This window comes from Athene noctua, chromosome 5 (genome assembly GCF_965140245.1).
Source record: "Athene noctua chromosome 5, bAthNoc1.hap1.1, whole genome shotgun sequence".
In the NCBI taxonomy this organism is placed as follows: Eukaryota; Metazoa; Chordata; class Aves; order Strigiformes; family Strigidae; genus Athene; species Athene noctua.
In genome coordinates this window covers 51,135,893-51,152,678 of record NC_134041.1, presented here as the reverse complement: position 1 = coordinate 51,152,678, position 16,786 = coordinate 51,135,893, and the positions used below count along the sequence as shown (strand labels likewise).

Here is a 16,786-nt window from a genome sequence, read left to right as displayed (position 1 = left end):
GAGGGGTGATGTCCAGGGGGTTCTGGGCAGGAGCCTCTGCGACCCAGGCTGCCCCACCAACAAATCCCCCATTCACCCTGTGCAGAAAGTGGATTCCCCTGCAGAAGACCTTCCCACGGTGCCCAGCAGTGCTGGGTGCGCTGCGCAGCCTCCCCAGCTGCTCTGCAAGGCACTCGCGCCACCTCCCATCCCCTCACTGCAGCCCCTCTCCCCGTTGTTAGAAGATACTCTTCTGGTTTACATCCCAGCAGTCAGACCCAAGATACTCAATACTCTCAAATAACAACCAACAAGTGGCAGGATACCACTGACACAATGACCTTTATACAGATCATTTTCACATTTATATGAGGTTTACTGGGCTTCTAAGCTTGTACCCTATTTACAGTAATTTCTTTAGGATTCATACATCAAAGACATTTTCAAATCAGAACAACTGCTGTCAGTTACATCTGCCCTCCTATCAGGCAACTTCTGGTATTAATTTGCTACCAGCCCATCAAAGCTCTATTTTAACTAGGAAGGATTTGTTGCTGTTACCCACAAAGACTGAAGTTTCATCAGAAAATATCCAGTGAGTTCAAGATGGCTTCCCCCCACAAGTTTATCACTTAAGTTATTGTTTGAATATACTTGGCTATCACATGATGTGAAGATGTTTTCCTTTCAGGGAAAAAAGAAGCATCAAGCACTGACACATTTTCAGTTTTGTTATTATTGATAGTCCTAATATGTTGACTTGGAATGGACCAACAGTGCTGCTAGGCTTCCTTCTGTGCTCAATATCCTTAAATTTTTCTTTGCTTTTCTTAAATCCCTGGCCGTAATTTTTTATTTGTGCCTCTTCTGACCATCTTCACACTTTCTAACTTTAAATCTGCATTAATTGCAGCTTTTTTGCCCCCTAAATATGCATCTTTTAGAGATGTTATTTTTCAAATTAGCATAACTTTCAACTATTGGATTAAGGCTTTTGCGGAATAGAATAAGAAGTGAATAGGCTGCTTCCGATTAGCATTCCTATTTGTCTATTTTCAATACTCTGCTGATTCAGCTCAAGTATTTTTAAATTTGGGAAATCACTTCTTTTATGAGCTACTAGATATTTGTTGACACATAATAAGTGTGCATTACTTGTATAATAATTCATAACTCTCATAGCAGTGTTTCTCTATCAAGTTTGGGGCCTATATACATTGCCATTGTGCTGGAAGTAATGCATTGCAATTTATGAGATAGTCACCCTTGGTTTTGAGGAATTACCATATAATTCATTAAAATCCACCACCATATCAGCTTTCCTCATCCTTCTATAGACAGTCAGGCCCTTCTCTGTCTCTGGCATCCTGGCTGGTAATGGGCACTAAACTTCACCTGCTTTGGTCACTTGTTGCCAGTTCAGCCCCAGACAGCTATTGTGTACAAGTATTTAATTATTGTTGTTGCCATTAAAGACAGCAGGGCCACTACTTTAACAGGAAGACTGGTGATGTGTGAGTCACATCACCAACCCAGTACAGCCCACCCTTCCCTGTGCCCCATCAACCACCCACACCAAGGGGATGTAGAATTTGTCATGGCAAAAGAGAGGAAATAGCGTCCAGAACAACCGTTGCCCCCCTTTGATAGCCTGTTGGGTCAGCAAGTTCAGAAACTTCCTGGAAAACACAAAGTCCTGAGCACTGTAAATACTGCTACCCCCAACAGGAGGTTCTGGAAGGGGGAATGACCGCAGAGAAAATACATCCAAACCCCTCACCACCCACAGCGTGCTCTGTACCCGATGCTTACAGTGGTGTCAAAGTACACCCTCCCAGTAGCCACCAGTTTTTCTGTATGCCCTTTCCACTGACAACGTCTCCTGCCTCAAAGGGGCTGAGTCCACCAAGTCCCTCACCACGTCTTGAGGACGTTTTTCTCTGAATTGCAGATTCCTGGGATCGCCTTGTGCATTGAGCAACACTACCGCTTTTAGGGGCTGACTTCCCCCAGCTTCCAAAAAACAACACGGCTGCCCAAAGTGCTGCATGTGAGCAAACAGAGCAGCTGCCTGTGCTGCTGCAGGCAGCGGGAACCTGAGCTTCCCGAGGATTTCTGCACAGCAAAGCAATCAGCGGTTCTCCTAAAGTTTCACTTCCCACTCAGGACTGAAAACCATTGGAGACCAACCACAGAAGCACAAACACTGCTCCAGGGTGGTGCAGCATTAGCAGAGCCACTGGCAAAGCCCTTGGATGATGATGCCCATTCCCTGTCAGCTCCACGTGCAAGTGCATATGCTGGAGATGGCTGCAGCACTCATCTGTGCATGGGACATTGCCTACACCTGGATTGTGCCACCCCTTGCAAGTCTGATTTCCAGCACAGGTGTTTGCTCTGTTAGAGGAGCATATCTCAGGCCTGCAAGATACCCAGTGAGTTTTTCCTCCCTTAACATGCATGGTGCCTACCTGCAGCAGAGAAGAATGTAAGGACCTTTCCTCTGCAACTAGTTCTAGCAGATGAAGTCAAAGGCCCCTTCCTATCCAGGCAGGGCAGCAGCCCCACTGCCTCCTTTTGATAAGCCAGGGTTAAGCCTTCACACATAAAAAAGATAGCTCTCTAGTCTAACACTTTCAGATTTGCCCTCGTACCTCCAGCTGTCAGCACTGGTATCTCCATTCCTCATTGCAGAGCACAGGACAGGGAACAGCTGGGATAGTTTCTGTCTCCTGCTGAGAAGTGTATCCACTGTCTAGGCTTTGCGGAAAAATATACTGATTTCTCAGAGGTCAACTTTAATAACTAGGATTCCCACAAACCATGAGGAGAATTCAACTCATGATATTTGGCATGAATATCACGTTCTGTTCCTCATGCTACTACAATTTCCATTTGAAATAGCAGGAAACAAATTACCCTGTGGTATTTTTCAGGACAACCAATGGGAAAAACATGGGACCAAAGTCTGTTGCAGGGCAAAGGCCTCGACAAAGTGCCTGAGTATAAGAAGAAATACTTCTTAGAGGTTGCAGAGCTAATGAAAAGTAGAAGTTAAATGTGATTCTAAATTTTCATTGTCAGAAGGGCACCTTGCAAGGACTGGAGCCTCATGCAGACATGGAACAAAACAGCAAAGGAGTTTTGCTGGATGAATAGGCTGGCACAGGATGTTATTAATTTCCAAAGTTTAGATTACTTATTACTGGGATGCACAGTGAATCCCAGCGAGAATCAGGCTCAGGAAAGGAAATCCATTTATAAACAAACCGTAGTTTAACCTGTAATTTTTATGTCTTCATTACTCCTCCCACCCCACCCAAAGTCCTTGCATCAAATAATTCAAAATACAAACATGAAGTATTTTGGATAAGGCAGCATGGGCACACAGTGGTAACAAGGACAAGGGACTGTCACAGCAACCCATCCTTCTGACAAGTGCCCAAGTTGCCCTGTCTATGTGCATTACACACAAGGGGCTGCTGTGGAGGCATTACACCACCACCACCTCTGTGTGACAGAGCAGCCCCATGGCTTCTGCAGAGACTGCACCCAGCAAACAGACATTACAGTTCTGACATCTCACCACATCTCCCCTAGAAGAGCAAGAGCACAAGCTGCTTTCTGTTCCCAGCAAGGAGGTACAAGCAGGGAAGTCCCAAGCTGTTCTGTAACACTTCCCTCCAACTTTGTGCTCCATGTTCTACCCTGTGTGTCTGAAGATGCTTACCGGGACAGATAAATCAACACTCTCCACTGTCAAAAGCCAGCAAAACAGAGGTTACTTCATCTTAAGAAGTGACAAACTTGTGACATAGCCACTCCAGCAAAGGAGACAGATTTATAGCATGGAAAAGAGCTGCCCGCTGGCTGTTAAGATGAGCACAGCTCCTCAGCAGCAGCAGGCATGGCCCAGCAAACCTGGGCCCATGAAGAAAGCAGTTACAGGTCTGCTGCGTCTCTGCCAGTGCTGCATTTCCTAGCCTCTCAGAACCATTCTCCCTCTCACTACAGGAGGTCCCAAGCCCAAGCCAGAACCCACCTTCCAGCTGCAGGATCCCCAGCCCAGCTGCAGTGCTTGCAGCAAGTTCACATGAGCACAGGCTTCTTTCCTCATGACTCCTGCAGGAGCGGAGGCATTGAAAAGGTCATTTATTAACAGCTCTGGGACAAAGGAGCAAGAAAGAAAGCAAATCCATTTATAAATCAGCTAAAGAGAAAACTTGTGACTCTGTCTCCTTTGTAATTCCTTAGTGTGGTCTGGAGCTTCCCTGGCATCACTTCTTGTGATGCTGCATCAGCAGAACAGCCCCACTTGTGCAGTAAATAGCCTGATAAGGGCAGAATAGCCCTGAAGAAGAAAGTGCTAAGTTCTGCTGCGTTCAGATTTTTCTTGGCTTCTGCTAGGATTTGGGAAGACTGATAGCGGTCAGCTTTCTTACCACTAAATACCAAGCAGTCACTCACATTAGCATCTACCTCTGCAATCCAGAACATATGCTTTCCTCTGGGACAAGATAGAAGCATGATAAACAGAGAAAACTCATGCAAGAGCTATCTCAAACAATACTAGACAGTGCTGGCTGAGCTCTCAGATAGGACCATACCAATCCTGAATACTTTGCCAGACTTTTTCCTTTGATTTCATTTCTCAAGGGGAGAAGGAGAACAAAAATAACAAAACACTGTTCTGTTTAAGTTACCCATAGCAAAGAAAAGCTGAGCTAGTTTCCAACCATTATCAATATAAACTCTTAAAACAGACATGCAATATACCATTTTTTAATTTAAAACTGACTGGGATAGGAGTTTTATCACGTGGATTGAAAGCTGTGTAAGAGCACAAAGCAACATATCAAGATGACAAGACATGTTAGAAAAGCAGCATTAAAATGAACAGTATAGAACTGATACGGATGAAGGAGCAAAGGCCTCAAGAAGTGGTAGATTGCACTGTAATTCATTGGAAGGAACTGCACATCCAGGGAGGATAGATAAATAATGTCCAAGGTATCTATGGAAACCATCATCATACACAAAAAACAATAAAACTTGGAAAAAGACAAACATGAGAAAAGAAACCCAAACTTTAGATATTCATAAGGACAATAACACTCACTAAAAGCAGGATTTGATCTCACAGATATAGGGCCTCACTTAAAGAGATGTGAAGTATGAAAATAAGGGCTAAAAAGCTGATGGAGAAATAGCAGTATAGTAACTCTGCAAAGAGAAAACTGTGGGGCTGTCTCTCAAAGCAGATTTGGGAGCCCCAGCTTTAAAATCCATTTATAAACTGGCTGGGGTCCCACACCACTCTTGTTCAGATGACTCTCAGCAGTAGGTCTCCTCCTGGGCCACAATCTGCTCACCCTTTACACAGACACACGGGAAGTCAATTTACTTTGGATAGAAATGGTGAGGGCAAAAGGCTGGTGAGTAGTTTCAGCACTGCACTTTCTATCACTGCAAGCATCCAACAACTTTTCTTGCCCTCCTGTTTTGTATTGTCCAATATTTTTGCCCAGCAATTTTCAGTTCTCAGAGCTCCTCACAGCTCAGTTTGGACTGTTTTTGTACCACTGATCATGCCATAACAAAAACTTCTTAAACTCTGCTGACTTTGCCAGTTATAAACAAAGGTTTCACATATTTTTCTCATTTAAGAATGGAGTAGTTTTTAACGTAGCTACGAGACAGGAAATTAATGTAGCAACGGCACAAGACCTTACAGAGCAGGAAGATGATAGGAATTTCAAAGAGCATTTCAGTCATACTCATTTTCTCACCCACGCTCACTCCCCTTGTACTCACAGGCACCGAGGTTGCCCAAGTGCTCTGGCAGGATCCTGTGCGAGATGGGACCAAGGGAGCCAGATGACAAGACCTCAGTGCATCTCTTGGGTTCCTCTTCAGTGGCAAGCTACAAATTTTTGAGCAGGTCTTTTGCCATCTTTAGGAGCTAATGATTACAATGGTGTGGTCCCTTTGCCATGAAATCTCTCTTACTTCATCCCCCACGTGTCCTAGCACAAGTGGCTGCTCAGTGCCTTTTTTTTTTTCTCATTTTGGGTACTTTAGCTCCCACAGTCTGCCTTCCTGCGGGTAAAGGAGGAGGAGGAGGACTTGCACGCAGGATGTGCTGCAACCTTGCTGTCATCCTGTTATTGGAGCACATTTTTTTTCCCCCAAGGAGTCATCTGTACAGGGGTTTTATCAGCACCCATGCCTTCTGACAAGCCATCATGTGAGGCTTATCAGGGTGCAGACTAGTTGGGCTTGTCGCAAACACCACATTTGTCAGTGTTTACCCAGTTCAGTGCAGTCAGTCACATCCTTGGTTATCAGCACAGACCATTCTTTTAACCCTTGCTCGTTACTTCTTCTAGTCATCTCTCTCTCTCTCTCACACACACACACACACACTTCTGTTCACACTTCCTTCAGGCCAGTTGTGGTATTTCTGCTTCTTCAGCTACATGCCTGCCTTATGCATGGTGTGCCTGGACCTTCACAGGCCATCAATGCAGCTGTGAAAAGGTCTTCTTAGCTTGTTTAGGTTATGGGAGACTAATAACAGCAAAGCAAGCAGATTTTAGGGCTGGTCTGGGGTCTGCTCCTGCTGACAGCTCTGCTGCTAGGATGTAGCCAGATGTCCTGCTTGGAGCTTTTGGCACAGCACACACAAACACAGCACCAGTGGCAGCCTTTTGGAAGTTAGAGGATGCTGAAATTCAAGACAGGAACAATGCAGCCTGTCCTTGGGTGTCACTATCAGACTCATCACAAGGTATTTTAAACAGTTTACATCTAAGACCTCACTGACAATGTTAGAGCTGGAGCTGTTTTCAGCCTACCATGTGCGGAGCAGCTCTCTCTGACAGTGCGGGGCGAGATCATTTTCACTAATGTAGTGCAGACCTGGTAGTGTTCCTATACACAGGCTCAGAGGCCAAGGCTGGCACTAACCTCAGCTTCCCCCATAGAGCTCCTGGTGAGACAGGATAGCTGCAATTATCCCATAGCACAACCACAAGACTCACAAGGAAGCTTTTGTGCGCATGCATTTTCTCATGCTCATGAGTCAAGCCTTCTCTCAGCACATCGATGTCAAGCAAGGCCACGGCTGTCTCATTTCTTTCCCACTATTCCCAGGCTCCCCTTAACTCTGTGACTTTCACAGCTGACTCCAGCTCTCAGCAGTGCTGTCTGCCCACAACATATGGGGAGCTAATATCAAACAGGTAATGCTGGAGCCGACCATCATACTTTTCTGTCTGTTGAACCTCAGTCTTTCCCTAATAACAAATTTTAACATTTAAATTTGTCACAGTGCTTTCCATTCATAAACTGCCAAGGAGTTTACAGAGGTCAGCACAATTAGCCCCATTTCCCCAGATGATTAAAAAGCACAAGGGAGCAGCAAACACCCAGCCTGATGCTCTATCCCCTGGACCACCTCATCTGCTTGTCTGGGAAGCTCTCATGAACCAGGGCTCACAGCATGCTCCCTCCCACAGAGAGGCAGAGTTCCCAGGGTCCAGGGGAAGGAGCAGCACATTGCAGCTACACCTACTCTTAAATTAATCTTCTGTCATTTTTACATATTCTCTCATGTTCTGCCAAACTAATAGCAACCTGGAGATTATTGGTCTAGTAAAGTACACACATGACTCACACTACAAGATCTATGTAGTTGTGCTACAACTTTAAAAACATGAGAAAAAATTGAAAATGTCATTTAGGTTAGGAGAAACATGCTGAAAAAGAGAAACACAGGCAGCAGAGTCCCATAGCAGGAAAGAAACTATTCCGTGTGTTTCCTTCCCGCAGTCTGACTTCAGGGGCAGAGGTAAAAGAAACCAGTAGAGTTAAGAGTTGTTTACTACATTATAAAGGTGTTAGGGACTACCTAACAGCAGTCCTGCTGCATTATATATAATCTCTTCAAAATGCTAGTAAACCTAAAGACTAACCACGACACTACACCAAAAGTTCCTGAGATGTGGTTAGCTATGGTTTACTTCTGAGAAGTAAATGGGTAGAAAAACGCTCTCCAAGATTCCTATCTACAGAAGGACATCTATTCCCAGCAAGGCTATGGGATCTAGTTAGCATTCTCACAGACACCAAGCAGCCACAACACTAGAAGGTCCTTAAATTTGCAGAGAAATTACTAGTCTCTGAAGATGAGACAAGCTTTGTAACCTAAAAAGCAACTGTAAAATTACTGTCTTTAACAAGGACTTCATAGCACAGGGCCAAGTTCCGTTGTAAAACACTATTTTTAAGATGAAGTGCAACGGCTTAGCTTCACAGCTGGCTTAGCTCCTCTGTTTGCTCTGCCACAAAAAGGGACTATTCTACCCCTGTCTTTTGCCATAGTACAGATTCCTTTTCTAATTTTTACATATTATATATATATATATATATAATAATTATTTTTTACCAGGCTGCTCTTCAGATGTGTTAAGTTCTCTGGTCAGGCTGACACAGCTACAGGCAGGGTGTAGGAAAGGAGCAGTGGTCTAACTGTACTTTCAATCAGGCAGGGTAGACACAGCTCAACCCTTCATGTGTTAAAATCACTTGCTAAACTTATCTTTAAACTTGCAACCAATTCATTTCAAAATAAGGTCGTGATTTTCTCTGACCAACGACAGAATAAACCCTAAACAACAGTGCTGGAATATTCTTTTCTTTATGGCTATGATGTTTTTTGTCATGACAGTATTTCTAAGTCTTGTAAACAAGAACCTGACTGCTAGCTTTACCAGAATAATGTTCTTTTCAGCTTCAACAGTAAGCTTCCTAAACTATTTCAGGAAAGCAAGACTAAATATATAGAAGCTGTAGATCAACTTATTGGGCGCATTCAATTCAAGGCAAAATTGCACATTTCCAGTGTGTTTCACACAACGCAGCTGGAGCCAACAGCTCAGGGCTTATCTTGGCCAAGAGCAGATGTTCTCCCTGGCAAGAGCTGCCCCCTGTCATTCTGGCAAGGAGCAGGTAGGAGGGAAGGACAATTTTCAGCAGAGGAACAAATCCCTCTCCATTACCTGTCCCTACCACCAAGCCCCATACTCCATATAGGAACTCCATCTTCCCTCCCGCTGCATGCCTGCTCCCTGGGCTTTGCCATGCACCACGGATCCTTCCATCCCATCAGCTATGCTGCCGAGTCTCCAAGTTCCCTCCATCCCTCCCTTTTTGAGAAGTCTCCCCTTTCTTGCTACAGCTCAGGAAGGAAGGTGCAGAGGCGGCTGCCTCCCCTGCCCCCAGCTGCAGTGTGTCACTATTAGTGAATGTTAGAAACCACAGCAGCTGTACCGGCAGTTGCTGCTGCTCTGCTGTCTCAGGAGCCCTCCAAGCTGACTGCAAAAGCGCTGTGAAATGATCAAGGGGTTGGTTTCTACCTCCTGAGCTGCTGATTCACCTTCTCCAGGCAGCACACAGAGCTCAAAGGTCGGTTGTAGTTTGAGCTTTGGCTGAGAGATTGCAGATAGTTAATGAAAAAAACAAGCTATTTCTCATTCCTTTGTAAAAATAGGTCTGTTTTCATTTTCTTCCCCAGAGAAAAATCTGGCATTCACCACCCTATATGATAAGGGTTCTTAGAAGGATCAGAAAGGGGGAGAATACAAACCAAAGTAAAAGCCTTTATCTTATGCAGAATAAAAACACTCGCTCAAAGGTGTGAGTCCCAGCCTATAAACCATCCAGCCATCCCATAAGCGTTACTTTCTGGTCAAAAGAGATGTAGTGTACAGCTGGATGAAGGTCACAAGGGAGGATGGGACAGCATGGGTCAGACTGATGGGCATGTGTCCTCATGCCAGGGGGTATTTTAAAAGCGGTGTACCCATGTTACAGGGGGTATTTTAAAGGCGGTGTGAAGGCAAACAGTGAAATGGTTCTGCAGATCCTCATGAAAAGCTCTTCCCAAGCTGGGAGGGACCCCAGTAAGAGCCCAAAAGTGCTCAGACAAGAACTATCACAGGCAGTTGTAGCATTGCTGTTGGTGGCTGAGCACTGACAAAGTAGTGACAGCAGTGACCACTACACTGCTTGCAATGTCCTTGAACATGAATAGCCAGCACAGCACAAGGAGCAGAGGGACATGGAGCCCAAAGAGCAGGCTGGGAAACTGTTCTTTCCAGCTGCACTTACGGGGAGCGAATGCACGAGAGGACACATGCAGATGAATTTGTTCAGTGTACACTTAGCTGACTCTGTTCCCTTCCATCTGGTCTCACACTTTTTCCCTTAACTCATTTCTTAATTTGTACTGCTAATGCAGCACTGTTTCAGAGGACAGGGCTGTTTTTGTGTCTCTCCTTGTCTTACAGTGAGGCCCTCCCCAATAACTTTAATCTGAGTGACTTTTACCCTTGCCTCCTTCTGTTCTCTCACTTCAGCTGGTGTTGGCTTTCAAGCTAGACAAGCCGAAAGTTATTGCAGAAAAAAAAGAACAAGGCTAGGGACAAGGACAGGCGCCTTTTCTCTTCTCTTTCAGCAGCACAGATTTATGTGAAATTACGCAGGCTGTAGAAGTGCACCCTTTGCTGCTCCCCAAGTAAGCATACTGGCAACAGCTCCACAGCTAGGAAACACCTACTTAAGTGCCTACAATAAAACTCCAGCTCTGCTCAGGAAGGGATGTTTCCATTCAGCTGAGAGATGAATCCAGTTCTCACAGCTAGCTGACAAAACGGTAAGGAAATACAATTTAGGAAATGGTCCCATCTAACTCATCTTTCAGAAGACCAAGAGGGGTGACTCTCTTGTGAAGATGATCTGGAATTTTACAATTTAAGTTTGATCAGTCTCAAGCAATACTAATCGCTTATGGGTTGGTTCCCTAAAGTCATCTCAGTATCATTCACTTCACCCCAAGTTCAGCCTAAACACTTCTGTCCTTAACCACATCCTAGCCACCTTGAACAGATAATTTCCAAGCTAAGAACCTGGCTTCTATCTCAACACACTTTAAACCAAATCCAGCTCCATGGAACACTGTCATTGAATATGGGGCTAGTAAAAAGTACAAAATAGCCAGGGGGTGTTAACGCCAAAGTTCGGTTTGCTAGTTGCTCCCAACCACAGAGGTGCTAAAGGTGCAAAGATGTCTTAGAAAATAAGGAATGTGACCAAGCTTGATATTTTGCACCATACAAAGCCAGTTATACAACTTAGGAAAGGCCAAAAGGATCATCAGTTATTACAGCTTTTGTAACCCTTCCCTTCTCACGTGTCCAGCCTCTTAAAATTTATTTTTTCTCCTCAAGAAATTCCTTTAGCATTTTCTACATTTTCTGGTAATTACAAATCAAGAGCCAAACACAGATTGCAGTGGTCACAATAAGGTTGACTGAAGGACAACTTTCTCCCAAACAAAAAAAAAAAAATTCTTTATAAAGCAAATAAACTGTGAGTTATGGTTGTCACATACATACACACACACCTCTGCATATTTTTTCTGGAAAACTTTCTGTCTGGAAATCTTTCTAGCCTATTCAGGATTTGAAAGTCCAATTTTCCTTCCAAAGTTGCATTAGCTGTGCTTTTACAAGCTTGGCTTGAAGCCTATTATTTGCTCTTTATGTTTCCAACCACTCTTGGCTTCCTTAGACTTTTTCCTCTGACTTAATTGGTATTTGTACTGGTCTTCCTAGCACCGACAAACTCCATCTGTAAATCAGCAGTGATTTTTATACTTTTTTAGATCATTATTGAAAATGTCTAATGCCATCAGGCCTCTTGCAGAATACCTCTGAAAACACAGCTGTTTGATGATGATTTCCTTTGATAACTATTTTTGAGGTCTGTTGTTATCCAGGTCTTAATCCATTAGTTCATTCTTTGCTGGAGAGTCATAGGGAGACTTTCGCAATCAGAACAACATCAGAAATGCATCTATTGCTGTGGAGAAGTTTGAATATTGGAGATATTAATATTTACTGTTTTCAACCACGTGTGCCATCTCTGGAAAATAAAACAAGTGCAAATAATTATTTGGCAAACAGATCAGATAAAGGACCAGTTGCCTTCCCAGTCCTATACTCATAATCCATTCTGTGGCTATCAACTACCAACCAGGGAGATTAGTTCTTCCAGTTCCCCTTTTGTGAGGTCATCCCTGACCATCAGGGAAGCCAGGCTTTAGAAGTCACTTAACTTACAGCCCAGATTTATTCAATATTCACTCAACTTTTAAGAACACTCTTTTTTTCCCTAGGACTTCGATAAGGCTCCAGCCTCATTTGAAGAAATAAATCAAGAAGAGAGTGTTAATAGTGATAACATGCATAAGACAAAATGCATCTTTTTTTTTCCAGATGAGAATCACACCAGGCTTGTTTGACATCTATTTTGTAAAGTCAGCTGACTTAGTTTGTAAACAAAAAAAGCCTTCAAGGAAGCAAGTACAAATGAAAAGGTTTATTAGGATATAAATATTCCCCCCACCCTCCCTTATAAATGCATTCTTTAGCTGAGTTTCCAAACCAAAAGGAACAGATTCCTTGAAGTTTATCCTGCAGACTCTTGCAGGTGGGACTATTTGTGTTCTAGGATGCAGATTAATATGCTTGCTTGAGGGGACCATGTGAACTCACAGGCTTGCTTCCATTAGGGACGAATAATTTCCTTTTCGATGCATTCATTCCCATTATCCATTCTGACAGTGCTATCTATTTCTACAACATAATTCTGAAAGCTACTTCGTTAAGTCTTATTCTTTACAAAACCAAAAGAATATGATCAAACTGGCTATTAAAACTTGATTACCGGGGAGATCCAGCCAGTAATTTAGACAGAACTGATGTCAAACTAAATTTGCAATAGTTCTCTAGGCTACCCACCATCATACTGCTGGGATATGGGGTCAACAATAACATCCTTCCCATTGCCTGGTATATCCTTCATGTTCTACTCTAGTTTGTTGAAAATTAACATCATTGAGCATAGATCTTCTGCTCAGAAGGTATTTGGCACATTTAATTTTAAATTGTTATTATAACAATAAACGTATAACAATTTATTTCCCCCCAAAATGTTAATCTACAAAGCAGGCTACTTAGTTATATTACTACCATGAAATATTCCTTCAGATCAGAATTCTTCCCCCAAAATTTGGAAAAGGATTTAACCAAAACTTCTGTGGGGTTTTTTTCTGCATCATCATTAAAATCTTGCCTTCTCCACCTCCATAATGATTATGCAATTGCTAGACATTCATTATTTTGTTCCTAAGACACACAGAACCGCTCCTTTGAATTGTGCTGTCCTGCTAACTTTAGATTTTCCCCTCACATCTTTACTTTCTCTAAATAATCTTCCGCAATTTACAGCCTTTATTTTCTACCAGATGTTCTCCATTTCCTCTTTTTCCACTTCCTTTACATTTACTTGTGTTAACTTCTATCTGCTGCCTTCACTGCTGAACGAACCACCCAGTCATCCTCGTTCTTGTTTTTGGAATGCTGGTCAGTACATAGTCTTTAAATTTGCAATCTTCATTCACAGTCCTGTCCTTTTTTCCCCCATCAGATTTTGCTTTGTTACCGTTCTACACTGGAACAATCACTGGTCCATAGAGAGCAGTCATCCGACAGCAGTGATTACTTCATCATGTACATAGAGCTCCAAACTAGAATTACTAACTCTTGTTCAGTTCTGTGTGCTTTACGTTAAAATCAATATATTTTAGAAGGCTTACTGCTTTTACTCCTGTCTGCGTGAGATCAGTATCATGCTTTCCCTAGACTGAAGCCCCCCCCCTATATTTTTCAGACTGTCACACTTTCTGCCCAAGAAGGCATTCATACTGATCGCTGATATAATCTGTTGCTCTGTAGCACCCCCAGACAGAATTTCTTCCTTGGTCGTGTTAGCGTATTGATCCAAATTTTAAGGCCGAGCTGACAGTATCAGTATTTAAAATACAGGCTTCCTAAAAATGAAGAGTAGCGTTTCAAACCTGTTTGTTGCAGTCCCTGTGGCAAGACTGCCAGGAAACAGGTCTCTCACTGAAACACTCCCTAGTAATTCCTGTCTGATGAAAGGACGTGCCCTCGGTGTGCATTCACGCCTCATTTCAAGGTGGAAAATTTCCTACTAGCAGAAAGATACTGCCTGTCCTTGACTTCCCCGTGTTGAACCTATTGTATTGATTGCTGCCTCTGGAAGACACACTGTGAGAGGCATTTTCAAAAACACTGCTTCGTCTTTTCATGTCCGTGTCCCCCCCCCGGCAGTTTCTTGCTATTTCTCGCACTCATTTTCATTAGGCTCTTGCAAGATGACTCGCATATTCTGCAGGTCAGACCATTCTGACACCATCACCACCTCTTCTGCAATTAGCTCGAGCACTGTCAGTTTTCTTCAGCTTCCTTCTGTCTCTTTAAAATTCCACTTTCTAAAAGAAGGCTCATTCGGTCCTCTTTGCTAAATCAGTTCTCATCATCTAAGTTTCTTCCCTGTGATTCCTCACCTCACTAGAAAAGGCATCTCCGTTCATGCATTACATTTCATTTTTGGAATGAAACTTTTTAAAGACTGGTTTCAAAGCTATTCTTATCTCCCTCCTCAGCAGAGGCAAATTATTTCTAAATATTTTCAGCTTCACTCATGACTGCATACACTAATGAGCAAAACCTTCTCCTTCTGCCAGTCTTTAAATTTTGATCTACGTCAGACTGAGAAAATGCTTCTTCCCCTCAAACACCATTCATTACATTCTATGAAGTTAAAAACTTGGAGAAGGCTAGTTTAACATTTTATTTATTCTAAGAAAAAAATAAATCACATTTTGATTCTCAGTTGTCATAACAATGACAAATGAGAGACTTCCACCTGGTACTGAACAAGAAGCTGTCAAAATAGTGTAAACTATTATCCTTGAGCTTCTCACTCAATTTAAATGTTAAGTTTCTCCTGTGATCTTTTTCCAGTTTACTGCTTCTTGCCTAGTTGTCCAAGTTCCTGCTCTGTGTTTAAAAGCCTCACAGAGTCCAGTACTGTCAGCAGTAGAGAAAGACGGACCGTATTGCAGAAGTTGCTGTAAACAGAGGGTAGGACACCCAGACAGACAAAAGCTGATACTAAACTAGGAAATGTTTCTGTCAAACGCTAAGTGTGACTGGCGCTGCTACGTGCAGCATGCCAGCTGATTACAAAAGGCAAACCCTGGTACAAGACACGCATCTCCTAGAGAAATTACTGTGCAGTGAGCACCTCCAGCACCGGCCGCGTCCTCCCCTGGGACCGCCGGGCAGGCGACAGGACTTGCCGGGGCGCCCCGCGGGGAGCCCCCCTCGCCCCTGCGCCCCACCGAGCCGGTTCTGGCCCCGAGCCCACGCACCGGGAGCCCCTCGTACCCCAGCACAGGAGTTCTTCCCACCTCAGCGCTATCGCTTTCCACTGCCGTTTCCTAACAGCCAATACTTCCACTGAGTTTTTGGTTTTGCCCCCCCCCCCCCCTTTTTTTTTCCCCTTCCCTGCGTGCTTTCAGTGCGGTTCTCGGCGCCGCGGGAGCTCCGCACCAGCCCCACGGGCAGAGCGGGCTGAGCCGGGGAGGCAGCGCCGGCTCTTCCCCTGCGCAGCGAGGGAGGGAAATCCCTCGCACTGACGCGGCCAAACTTCTGCCAGACGCCGCCGCGCAGCCTCCGCTCCTGCCCGCCCCGGCAGCCCGCGGCCACCTCCAGCTTCCCCCGAGCGGCCGCGGCCTCCTGCCTTCTCGGGCACCCCGGGCACAAGTTGACATTGCCCCTTCCGAAACGGCCAGGACTCCAGAAGGCTTGAAGATGATGTCAGCCGGGGGAGGACTGCGGCAAGGCTGCGCCCACCCAGGCGAGCCCCCCGCCGCGGAGCCTTCGCCCACCGCCGCCAGCGCTCCGCGGGCGCGGAGGGAGGGACGCGCCGCGCGGGGATGCCGCAGCCGCAGCTCCCAGCTCCCTCCTGAGTGGCAAATCTGCAGGAGCTCCTCCTGAACGTGCAGAGCCTCCCCCGAGCGCCGGCCGCGGGATGCCGCCACCCCGGGGGCTGCCTGCCGAGCCCTGCCTCCCCCCTCGCCGGGTGTCGGGGCTGCTTTTGGAGATCACCGGTTCGTTCGGTCCTTACCCTTTGGCTCGTCCATCAGTGCCGGTGCTCGCTCCCTCCTCCCTCTCCCCCTCTTCCTCTCTCAGCCTCTGCCGGCTCTGAGCTGCCTTAGTGAGAGGTGCTCATGAAAATGGGCGCTTTAGTGGTCCATGGCTGTGGGAGGGGTTAGTTTAACTCTACATGACTCAATCCACCTAACTTGCAGGCTGACCTCCTGCTTTCCTGGAAGCACAGATTACCTTAGACTTGCCGCGTTACCAGCCGGTGGGCTCCTCGGCCGGGTCGGAGGGTCCCGCACGGCCGGGGGGAGCGGGGCGCGCCCGGGGGGCTACGCGAGGGAACGGCCGCTGCTGGCTCCGCTGGGGCCCTGCTCTGATGCAGGATTGCATCGCTGGCTCCGGGGGGGAGATGTCATTTTGGCTGCAGAGAGAAAGGATTTTGTTACGAGTTTTTTGGTTTTGTTGTTGTTTAGGTTTTGGTTTTTTGTTTTTTTGGTTTTTTTTTCTGTTGCATAAGACCGAGCAGACACCCTCTGCACCAGTGAGATACACAAAGAGCTGTCCTGAGAAGAGATGACCTTCCTTGTTTCCAGATATGATGTCCAGCCCATAGGAAAAAACCCCAACCAACAACCCAACCAACCATGAAAGGAGATAAATTTGCAGTAACTCCTGACAAGTCACCTCCTGCACCTACCAGCCCT

General features: G+C 45.2%; 1 protein-coding gene across 2 annotated transcripts in view; it reads right to left on the bottom strand.

Annotated features, from left to right (window-relative positions):
* Positions 1 to 16,180, bottom strand: part of ENTPD1 (ectonucleoside triphosphate diphosphohydrolase 1) — a 35,507-nt gene extending 19,327 nt beyond the window's left edge. Inside the window, exon 1 of one of the 2 annotated variants that reach the window (XM_074907512.1) lies at positions 16,105 to 16,180. In XM_074907512.1, the coding sequence (XP_074763613.1) occupies positions 16,105 to 16,120 (16 nt within the window). In that variant the 5' untranslated portion in view covers positions 16,121 to 16,180. Of the gene's footprint in view, positions 1 to 5,793; positions 5,985 to 16,104 lie in introns of those variants that run through there. The other variant, XM_074907513.1, reaches the window with a different exon arrangement.
* Between the last annotated feature and the right edge of the window lie 606 nt (positions 16,181 to 16,786).